The 12,230-nt window shown below is 35.8% G+C and overlaps 3 gene segments (V, D, J or C); all 3 read right to left on the bottom strand.

The window, feature by feature from the left end:
- Window positions 1–442, bottom strand: LOC121883805 (the record flags this gene model as incomplete). The annotated part of the segment is given in 2 exon segments: window positions 1–302; window positions 394–442. Coding segments are annotated over 2 exon segments (351 nt in total), but the record flags the coding sequence as incomplete, so codon positions are not given.
- Window positions 443–2,026: 1,584 nt separating this feature from the next.
- LOC121883887 lies at window positions 2,027–4,101 on the bottom strand. The segment is given in 4 exon segments: window positions 2,027–2,340; window positions 2,421–2,469; window positions 3,569–3,861; window positions 3,945–4,101. Coding segments are annotated over 4 exon segments (699 nt in total).
- A 637-nt stretch (window positions 4,102–4,738) lies between these two features.
- LOC121883808 lies at window positions 4,739–5,177 on the bottom strand. The segment is given in 2 exon segments: window positions 4,739–5,041; window positions 5,129–5,177. Coding segments are annotated over 2 exon segments (339 nt in total).
- Window positions 5,178–12,230: the final 7,053 nt, after the last annotated feature.

Here is a 12,230-nt window from a genome sequence, read left to right as displayed (position 1 = left end):
AGCACAATAATAAACAGCAGAATCTTCAGTCTTCAGACTGTTCATCTGCAGATACAGCTGCTCTCTGCTGTTGTCTCTGGAGATGGTGAACCGGCCTTGAACTGACTGAGAGTAGTCTGTGCTACTACCACCACCATTGCTGATAAATGCAATCCATTCCAGTCCTTTTCCAGGAGCCTGTCTAATCCAGGCCATGTGGACGCTGCTGAATGACAATCCAGATGTTGTACAGGTCAGTTTGTGGGATTCTCCAGGCTTTTTAACTGCTGGTTCAGATTCTGTCAGAGTCTGACCATCAACACCTGCCAAGACAGAAAAAGGAAAATAATCAGTTTCTTTAAGCTGGTAACTTTTTAACAACAACTTCAACTCAAGATCAGTGAAGATCTTCACCTGCCCAGCAGATAGTTAAAAGCAGCAGTCCTGTCCTATAGTCCATCATGTTAAACCGTGTGTCCACTGTTCTCTGTCATCCTCTCTGCAGTCAGATAAGTAGAGGTGGAAGACATCAAGGTTTTGCATTAACTCCTCCTCACAGAGAGGAGAGAACTGCATTGAGGTTTTTAAAATATGCAATACTCTTTTACCTTGCAAACAAAAGTCGCAGTGGAAACTAAATAATTTGTCATTTTCTTTGCAGTTGGATCAGTGAAGTTGGAAGTCAACCAAGTTTTGAATTGACTCGTCCTCACAGGGAGGATAGAATTTGGCCTTTTGTTTGTTGTGCAAAACAATAATGTAATAATTTCAACACAAGCTAAATTAATTTTGAATTAGGCAATCTATATTTGAAACTTCTATTTAATCAGAATTGTCTTCAAAAGTTGAATTTTGTGTTCAAAGTTTGAGTTGCAACCATCTTGTGTTGTTGGATATCAGAGTATCACTCAACAAATACATATTTTAAACACACTCGCAACTGAACTATCATGACACAAAATCTTACCTTTGCTAAAACATGAGATGAATCTCACCTCAGATAATTAAAATGATTTTCATGAACAAAAACCAATGGCTGCCTACGAGAAAGGACATCTAAAATCTGATGAACCATTTTTAAAAATGGTGAACATTAATCTACAATATGCAGAGGACTAAGACATCAAACAACCTGTTTTAATTTATAATCATTAATAATAATGCAGAGGAGCAAGAAAGAAGTAACACTGTTGTTAGTTGTTTATAACTTTATTTTATTTTAATACCACAGCCTATTTAACGTATTTACAGTTTGCTAATATTTTGATCTACTGAGGTCACCTGTAATGTTTGCATCTATACTGGAGACAGATCGTACTAAAGACTGTGAAAGTGTTCTGTAAAGCTCTTGTATTCTCACGAGTAAAAGGAGAAAATGTTGTTAAAATATAAAAACTGCAAGTCAGGAAGAGAGAACACTGTTTGTTAAATGCCTCTACTGTATTATTTAATATTATTGTAATTATATATCATAATAAGTCATGTTATTTCGTTTTACTTTTTTCACGGTTAAATGTGTTCAAAGACTGTTTCCTGTTATTGTAACAATGAACTCAGGGCCGGCTCTAGCCATTTTGGTGCCCTAGGCGAGATAAGGATTTGGTTCAAGGGTCAGTCTGTTAATATCAATGAGAAAAGCAGATCTGAGTGTTTCCTTATTGTAAAAGAGGAGAGAGAAACTTGACACTGACCTCTAGTGATTTTATAAAGGAAACTGCAACTTTTTTTCACTCCTTGATTTTACGATTCCACATAATTTGTCGACATTATGTTGTCTTAATTTACAGAAATGCTAATCATTCTTAAACTTCTTCTCTATTATTATTTGTAGTAGTTTGTATTTTCTTTATTTCACACCCAGACAAATGTATCATGAAAGTTGATGTTTCTCATGTTTAGTAAAGAATATTTTTGAGGAAAAAACAACTTTACATAATGCAGAGACAAATGTTGCTGTAATTTATTACTAAACATACTCGATTACTAAATGCTACTAGCCCAGAAGATGAGTATTGTAGGATTTTGTACAGCTGCTCAACCAATTCAGTTACTGTGAGTCTCGAGCACAATAATAAACAGCAGAATCTTCAGTCTTCAGACTGTTCATCTGCAGATACAGCTGCTCTCTGCTGTTGTCTCTGGAGATGGTGAATCGGCCTTGAACTGACTGAGAGTAGTAGATGTAAGCACTGTCATATCTGATATAAGCAATCCACTCCAGTCCTTTTCCAGGAGCCTGTCTGATCCAGGCCATCCGGTAGCTACTGAATGACAATCCAGATGTTGTACAGGTCAGTTTGTGGGATTCTCCAGGCTTTTTAACTGCTGGTTCAGATTCTGTCAGAGTCTGACCATCAACACCTGTTAAGACAAAAAGAAAATTGTTACTTAAGTTTTTAATTTTTTAACAACTTCAATTTAAGATCTGTAAATATTTTCACCTGCCCAGCAGATAGTTAAAAGCAGCAGTCCTGTCCTATAGTCCATCATGTTAAACTGTGTGTTCACTGTTCTCTGTCATCCTCTCTGCAGTCTGATAAGTAGAGGTGGAAGACATCAAGGTTTTGCATTGACTCCTCCTCACAGGGAGGACAGATTTGGGTTGAATTTTTGAAATTGCTATACTAATTTTGATATTAAGTTCATACTTATTATCATTAAGTTTTAATAGAAAAAGTACCTTCTGAACAAATGTTGCTATTTTTGTTTTTCTCACAAAGTGCTCATAACATTCAGGATGTCAGGGTGAACGAAAACCCCAGTAGGAATATAAGTGAAGAAAACTGATGAGAATATGTGAAAAATATGTAAAAAGAAACAGGTAAATATGTGAAAAAGGTCAACATTAATCTACAATACAGAGAGGACTAAGACATAAAACCTGTTTTAATTTATCAATCATTTAGACCAAGCAAATAATAATGTTATTGTCAATTATTAATAACATTATTTTATTTTAATACCACAGCATATTTCACTTACTTACAGTTTGCTAATATCTTGATCTACTGAGGTCACCTGTAATGTTTGCATCTATACTGGAGACAGATCGTACCAAAGACTGTGAAAGTGTTTTGTAAAGCTCTTGTATTCTCAGAGTAAAAGGAGAAAATGTTACATTTCTTGTCCTGTTCAATCCTTCCTCTCATTGTTAGTCCAGACTGAAAAGTAATTTCTGTGGAGCCACAAACTAAAACTAAAAGTCACATAAAGAAAGATTATTTATGTTTCATTTCATGTTACATGAAGAGCTTTCAAAGTGTAGTTGTCAGTTGAAATAATGCTGCAACAAATTCACCACGTGAAATATAAATATTGTGAGTCAGGAAGAGAGAGCACTTTTTGGTAAATGCCTCCACTGTATTATTTAATATTATTATAATTATATATCATAATAATTCATGTCATATTTATTTTACTTTTTATTGTTAAATATGATCAAATTCTGTTTCCTGCTATTGTAACAGTGAACTAGTGTTGAAATCATTAGTGGTCTAAGGGCTCCTCCTCTGGTGGCTTCATGTTACAAGTGTTCAGGCACTGAGGGGTTTTTGTTCAGGTCTGCTGATGGTTTGTGTTATTGTGGGTGTCTGGCACAGTAATACACAGCAGTGTCTTCAGGCTGCACATTCTGTCTGTTTAGAGTCACTGTGTTGCTGGAAGAGTCTAAGTCGATACTGAACTTGTTCTTTAGTGAATCTTTGTAGAATGTGTATCCAGTATATCTACTTCCAATCCACTCCAGTTCTTTCCCTGCAGGCTGTCTGATCCAAGCTGTGTAATAGCTGCCAACAGAATAAGAGACCTGACAGGTGATGGTCAGACGTTGACCTGGCTGCACAGTCACTGAGGCTGGCTGTGTCAACTGTTCACAATTCACACCTGTTAAAAGAAGAAAATGTTTTGTGACAAATTATCAAAACAAAAGAAGAACTGCTGACTATTACAAATCCAGTGAGACTCACAGGATCCAGCTGCCAACAGCAGCAGCAGAGCTACAGAGAACATGGTTTATGGTGAAACTGATGTGCTGTGATCTCCACTGACAGTCTGATGTGAAGTTTTTATAGCTGAGAAACAAGGAGGATCACTGAGTTTGCATAGAATCAAACACATGAAGCATTAATGTTGGTCTCATTGGAGCCTGATAGAAGAGTCTAATGAGCCTTGATGAAACATTTTAAACTGCAAGTTTTTTTCACTGTAATCTATAATGAGTCCTTTTCAGTGTTATTTGATGTTACACATGTGCTTGTTAACACTGTGGTTCCTGACAAATATTCATTTCAAACACAACAACATACTTGACATTTATTGTTCAATAGTTCATTATTAATGGTTATTTAATGACATACACATTCTTCACACAATATCTCTGCATTTAATGAAACAACTGTTCACTTTATCAAATAATATTTTTTCTGCTTTTATTGTAAACTATTTATACCCAAATACATTGTTATGACACCAAATTGCGCAAACTCTGCAAAATAACATGGTGGTGGTGGATTAGGATTGTTGATACTAAATTAATATTAACTAAAAAAATAAAAACAATAAAATAAATAACGAAAGAAAGTTTATGTGGATCTGATCCTGTTTGTAGAGGGATGTAGCTACATTTTCTTCATATTCTGATTTAGAAAACTTTACTGCCTGTTTTATTGCATCAATCAGTCAATATTTGTTGTATTGAAGTTTATTATGTGAATTTGGTGAGTTTTTATACAGCGTTGCTTCCTCTTGTGTCACTGTGGCTCTCGAGCACAATATTAAACAGCAGAATCTTCAGTCTTCAGACTGTTCATCTGCAGATACAGCTGCTCTCTGCTGTTGTCTCTGGAGATGTTGAATCGGCCTTGAACTGACTGAGAGTAGTAACTGCTGCCACCGTCATTTCTGACAGTGGAAATCCACTCCAGTCCTTTTCCAGTAGCCTGTCTGATCCAGTTCATCCAGTAGCTGCTGAGTGTGAACCCAGAAGCTGTACAGGTCAGTTTGTGGGTTTCTCCAGGCTTTTTAACTGCTGGTTCAGATTCTGTCAAAATCTGACCATCAACACCTGTCCAAAGAAAAAGGAAATTAAATTGAAATAAACTGCTGACACACATAAAAGCTCTGTTAGATTAAGATCTATAAAAATCTTCACCTGCCCAGCAGATAGTTAAAAGCAGCAGTTCTGTCCTATAGTCCATCATGTTAAACTGTGTGTCCACTGTTCTCTGTCATCCTCTCTGCAGTCAGATAAGTAGAGGTGGAAGAAATCAAGGTTTTGCATTAACTCCTAGTCACAGGGAGAAGTAAACTGCAGTGGATTTGTCTCTCAGTTACTTTTTGGTGAAATTAGAGAATGGATGCTCACTGAAGAGGAGTCACTCCTCTACAGAGCTCTTTGCTATTTGTTTTTGACTCTCTGTGTTGTTGTATTTGTAAAAAGATTGCTACAGGAACACAATGATTTTCCAAAGTGACAATAATTCTAATTCTAATAAACTAATTAACCCTATTTGTAATAAGAATGCTGGAAACGTTCTTCTTTTTTCAGCTGGACAACTAACAAACTCACTGTACTGAAAATAATAAAGCAGCAAAAGATTATGAACAGATATATATATATATATATACATAATGTATTCTATTGATCTGTCACAATATTTGTGATCATGTTGACTGTTAATCACAGGTTAGATAAGTAGATACTTCAATTATAAAAAAGGCAAAAAGGTTTTGATTTGTCAAATATCTTAACGCAACACAGATTTTTTTAACTGTAAAATGTCCCAATTTTAGGATTGTTTGTAAATGTAATTATGTATAGCAAATATTCTTTTTGTTAGCTCATTGTTCTACAATCTCAAAATTGTGTGAAATTGTACAAATGACTTAATTACACATTTTTGTATCACATGCATGATCTTTATGCATGTATTTATTAAAACATACAATTACAGTTTCACTATACACAAAGCATTTAACTATCATCATTGTCAACTATCAACAGTCTTTTTACATCTCCTCTAAACATTGCTTCCAAGAAACAAAATATAAAACATCTTTTTCCTATGAAGAAAGAAATATGTCTCTACTTTAATTTTCTATATTCATGTAAGTTTCTACTGAATTTAAAGAGCAACTTGTAGGTTGAATCACTGGATTCACAGTTTATGTATCACGAAAATTATCCTGTAAAATGTTAATGTATGATTTCATTAGTTCAATAAAACACAAATTAGACAATATAACTCCTAAATATTCAGATAATAACAACAGAATTTCTGTGTCTGACAATAAAAACAAATGTTCATCACAGTCAATTTTATAAGAAATATGATACTGAAGGAATGAATATTATCAGTGGTGGTAAATAGAGGAAGTAGTTTTTGTATGACTCTCTCATTACTGTCTCTCACTGTGTGTCTTCGGGCACAATAATACACTGCTGTGTCCTCAGTCTTCAGACTGTTCATCTGTAGATAGAGCTTACTGCTGGAGTCATCTCTGGAGATGGTGAATCTACTCTGGACTGACTGGGAGTAATAGATAGGAGTACTGCTTGTGCCTATATAAGCAATCCACTCCAGTGTTTTTCCAGGAGCCTGTCTGACCCAGGCCATGTAGCGGCTGCTGAATGTGAATCCAGATGTTGTACAGGTCAATCTGTGGGATTCTCCAGGTTTTTTAACCACTGGTTCAGATTCTGTCAGAGTCTGACCATCAACTCCTGTCAAGACAAAAAAAGAAAACAGTCCCTTTCTACATATGTTGGCAACAATTTGAAGACAGATTCAACCCAAGATCTGTAAATATTTTCACCTGTCCAGAAGACAGTTAGAAGCAGCAGTCCTGTCCTAAAGTCCATCATGTTAAAGTGTGTGTCCACTGTTCTCTGTCATCCTACCATCCATCTGCAGTCACATAAATAGAGGAAGATATTTTGCATTGACTCCTCCTCAGATGAAGGAACTGAATTGGACTTGGATCTCAGTTCATGTTTGGTGGAGAATGTATGTTCACTGTGCAGGATTGAATCCTCCAAACTCTTATACCTCTAATCCCCTTAGTTAATTTTGAACACTGCAGTACTGTAAATGCTTGTCAACTCACTCATAAGGATTGTGATTCAATTTTGTTAAAAGAAAGAAAAGATTCAAAGTTTTCAGTGCCTCTAAGGTATGTGATTGTTTAATTATACTGGAACAGAATAAAAGTTAAAAAATAAACACTTTATACTTTAATAAACATATTTCTCTGCAAGTGTCATCTTTGTAAAAGACACCACATCAGGTAACAAAAACACCATAGTGAAAAAAATGTGAATGAGTATAGAGGAACATGTAATATATGCAGATCAATTTTTACATGAATCAATGTGAAAATAGTCTGATGTCAGATAAAAACCAATCCAATCACTTGTGGTCTTTCTTGACGTTACTTCTAGTGCACATGATTTATCATGATCAGTATGAGGATCAAACCCAGTCAGTTCTAGACCGCCCTCTAGAGGTTTGAAAGAAGTCAATGTGACCTGTGACACCTCATTTTCTACATGCGTGTTATCAAAAATCTTCTTTTTTTATTGGTTAATTATTCTGCTCATTTTGTGTGCTTCTTGTTGTCATTTGTTTTTGTTGTATGTTCCTAAATTATGTTTGCTTGGTTTTTTTTCCCCCTTTTTTTTATTGTTTGTTTTTCTCCTTAAGTTGAGGGGAGGTCAGTTGTATAAGCTTGTGGCTTCCTGACCTCTCATGACACATCTCTTAACTTTCATTATCTGGATTTTATGCAGTATGTTTGTGCAAAAAAAAAAAAAGAAAACCACCAGTGTCTCAGCGTGTAAGAAGACATGAATTTGCGTGACCTTAGAATTATAAGGTTCCACTTGACATTTTTGGCAAAACTGAATTATACACATGAAACTACTCTTACATTATTGACCCTAAAATTTGAGAAAAGTAGAGGTTCTATCAATCAGAAATCAATCTTAAACTTGGTGCCAAGTGGTTTGATCTGTAAAAGCGCCAATCAGCGCTTGTAACGTATGGGAATATATGGGAATGGGGTGGCTGTGGCTCAGGAGGATGAGTGTGTCATCCATCAATCAGAAGGTCGGTGGTTCCTCGACTCTTGTCTGCATTTCGAAGTGTCCTTGTGCAAGATACTGAACCCCAAATTGCTCCTGATGGTTGCATCAGCACTCTGCCTGGTAGCTTGTCACCATCAGTGTGAGTGTGCGTGTGAAAGGGTGAGTGAGCAGCAGAATATATAGAGCTTTGGTTAAAAGCGTTATATAAGCAGCCATTTACCGTTTACCATGTAGACAGGAGGACCAATCAGGTTCTGCCTCTTTACCATGTGACCTCACTGCTCTGTGACTGTGGTTAAAGGAGCTGAAAATATTATGAATTGTTGCTACATCTTAAGTTTTGAGACCTCCAAACTGATTCTTTTATCAGAATAATTATGTATGACACTGATACAAACCGCAACTGAGTTGAAAGTCAGTTTTTTATCTTGTTTGAACTCAGTATGAGGCAGATTTTTACCTTCATCTACCATGCTAGTCAGCAAACTTTTTAAGTTTAATTACTTTATTATCATGTTATTATTAGTGACTTAAGTTGCTATGACTACTTAAAAAATGACAGCAATGAAAACCAAAATGTTAATATGTAAAAATATGACATACGTTCAGGCTGCTACAGTAGCTGCTGATGCTAACGCTATCTGCATGCTGCTAACTGGATTTGTGTCTGTTTATTGTTATTACTTGAGTCCTGCAGCAGACACAGTGATGATACCCAACGATTTGCACTGTGGACCAATGTACCTATTATACATTTTGATGTGAGACTGGGTTGCCTCATGCCTAAACCTAAGCAACCTAACCAACAAATGAAACAAGTCCTAGCCAATCAGAGGCAGAGTAGGGCGAGTTATTCTGTCGCCATCCAGAGGAAAAAAATTGCCTCCAGCATGAGAAAGTTCTATCTGCAGTCTTGCACTAACGTTAGCTTGTAACACTTCCGTCTCCTTGTGGACTTGTGTCTCTCATTGGCTATTGTGGTCCGGCTTGAAAAGTAGTGACGTAATCATTCAGATTTTAACTCCTAAATATCAAACATGTTTGAAATCATCGGGGCGGCCCTGATGAGTCTGCAAGCAGTTCTGGAGGTTTAAGATTGGATCTGTAAACTCTGGGCAGAACATGAGTACTGACCGAGGTCCCAGACCAGATTTTTCCTCTGATTGTCTGGAGGGGTGAATCGGAGATAAACCAGCCCAGAACTCCTGTAGTCTGAGCCTGCAATAAGACATCTCCATCTACATGACTAGAAAGACAAGCTGAGTAAATTTTGAGAAGTTCAAGTATTATTATTAGATATGTTTTAAAGTGAGGACTGGTGTTTCTAAAATTGAACAGCTTCAGTTATACTGTAGTATTCACATTATAATAAATACATTGGGGGTTAAAGATCACTTCAATAACAGAAAATATATGTACAAATATTTTTGTTTACTCACTGTAAGTATGTATGTATTGTATTTGCTGCAAAAAGAAATACAGTGACAGCAGTCAGGATCATGTAAATAGTGTGAAAACCTAATCTTGCATAAAAGATTTAACGGTTTCAGTGTTTGCAGGTGTTTGAAGCCACAGACATGGAGCCTTGAGATAAACAGCTGCTCAGGAACTGAAACCTGTGTGACAATATGCAAAAAACTAAATCCTGTAACTTAGAAGAAAACTATTTTAGTTCATGCATTGATGAAATACTTTCTTTAGCAATAATCATCACATTTTGCCTTTATCTGTGGTGGTTACAGATGTGTTATGAATAAAAAACTAAATCAACTATAAAGCAGGTGGTTGACAAGGTAAACACTGTAAAAAAAAAAATAAACAAAACAAATAAATAAATAAATAATGACACAATTTATGTGAATCTGATCCTGCCTGTAGATGGATGTAGCTTCCTTTTCTTCATATTCTGATTTAGAAAACTTTATTGCCTGTTTTATTCTGTGAATGTGGAGATAAGTCAGACAGATTAGTAGAGGTGGAAGATGTATAAATGTTTGCATTAACTCCTCTTCACAGGAAGGAGAGAATCAGATTGATCACTGTACTGACACATTTGTAGAACAAACAGGAGTAAGAAAACCTTATTATATTAATCCATTCACCTACTGAACTCTATCACACATTATTGCTGAGAGGAGAATCATATAAGAAAGGAGGACGATAAGGAGGACATTGTTTTAGATCAAAAATCCCAAGAAGTGTTTCTTACTGCAGGATTTGTTGTTTATGTGACTTTAATTACACTCTCACAAACACAAGAATAAACAGTCAGATAAGTAGAGGTGGAAGACATCAAGGTTTTGAATTGATTCCTCCTTGCAGGGAGGAAACAACTGGATTGGATTTGTCCATCATTTAGACCTGTTGTTTGTTGAACTCAGACTATTACAATGTATAGTCAGAGTCGTGTTTCTTGCCAAATTAATTAATACTTTTATGCAATGTGAATTTAAAATTTGCCCTGAATTTGATTCAGAAGTTACATTTTTTGGTCTAGTTTTTGATTTGTTGTCAGGAAATAGATTTTTATTGTAAGTTTTTGGGTTTTTTTTTTAAAGTAATAATATTTCAAAAGAAAAATCACAAAACCGCGCACACTACAAGCAAAAACTGTACTGGAAACAACTACTGGAAAGTTAATCATATACAAAAAAAAAGTTTTCAGCCAACTCTGAATTGCTGGATGCCAGAGTCTCCCCAGAGCAAATGAGCAAAATAATTTCTGTTCTTATCATGACACAAAATCTTAGTTTTGACAAAAATAAATACTTAATAGGATATATGATATGCTGCTTTCCTATCTTAAACAAGGTCTACAAGGTGATTTTCATACTGTACATGAACTGAAACCAATGGTTGATTGAACATCTAAACATTGATAAATGTATTGAAGATGAAGAATGAAGATGACGGGTTCTAGTGTGTTTTTTTCTCCAGCTCACAAAAACAGAAAGTGGAAGTTGGTTGATCATTAAAAAAACTTCATTTTCTATAGTTTTACATAGACGTGATACATGATACATGTCACGGGGAAGCCACACACACACATCCATCAGCAGCCCTCTCCTCTCAATCTTATTGTTGGTCAGAGATTTTTATCCCAAAGTTTGTTTACTTAGTGTGTAGGTGTTTGTTAACATTGACTTGCATTGACAATGCACACATTTAAAATGTTGTGGTAAAAAAGAAGACACATTGTAGTTGTGTTATAAGTACTCAGTTTATTGAGTTTTAATTGTGCTTCACCTGTTTTCTCTGTTGTGCTTTCTCTTCCTCTGTCAGACCAGGAACTGGCAAACTGGAGCCAGTGCAGTTCATCTGGTTAAGTAGAGGGATTCTCAGGGGAAGAGACTAAGTGTGGTAGAGTGGGAGGGGTGTTTTGCCTCTTTTGGGGTATTTGACTGTTAAAGTATTCTTTTTAAGGAAAAACACATTTTAGACTAAACTTCAATGAATTTCTATTTGACAGTATATTGTTATTTAACACTGCTGTCCTCGTTAGTGTTTTGTAAGAGATAATTGATATTGTTCTCTTGAGTAGGTGGAGTCCACCTGTATAAGAGGGAGAAGTCTGGGGTGACTCGAGGCTTTTCTGGTCATACAGAGACAGACACAGCTTCAGTCTGCAGCTCCTGCCTTGGGCGTAATCTCAGGGGGTATAATCAAAGTGCAGTTTAGAGTTGATTTCTTTATTTGTGTGTGTGTATTCTCCTATTTTTGAGAAATGGGTTATTTTTTTTACTTTTGGTTAATTAGTTTTTGTTTTTTTTTCCATTTTGGCCAGATATTCATGTCCACTGTAAATATCTGCACACTCCACTGATGGCAAATAAAATTCACTTGGACTGCTGAACTCTGCCTGTACCTCCTCATTTTTTGTGCCTGGCTGCTCGGCCAACCCTCACAATACATGACACCATGAAGGCTGAAGAGAAGTGATTCAGTGAACTTACTAACACTGTAGTTATTCGGATTATAATATATTGTTAATCTTTTTAAATGATGAAGTTATGGAAAAGACATGACTTTTGGGGGTTTCACTGCTTCCTTTTAAAAGCAAGGTGCATGTTGAAATGTTGCTGTTATTCATTCCTCAATATTCTACATATTGACATTATGAGTCAGAGAAAGACTATTTAGCAAAAGCATTGACTTGTGCATTTTTAGC

This window comes from Thunnus maccoyii, chromosome 18 (genome assembly GCF_910596095.1).
Source record: "Thunnus maccoyii chromosome 18, fThuMac1.1, whole genome shotgun sequence".
Lineage (NCBI taxonomy): Eukaryota > Metazoa > Chordata > Actinopteri > Scombriformes > Scombridae > Thunnus > Thunnus maccoyii.
Note: the sequence above shows the minus strand (reverse complement) of the source record. Positions and strands in the feature narration are given on the sequence as shown.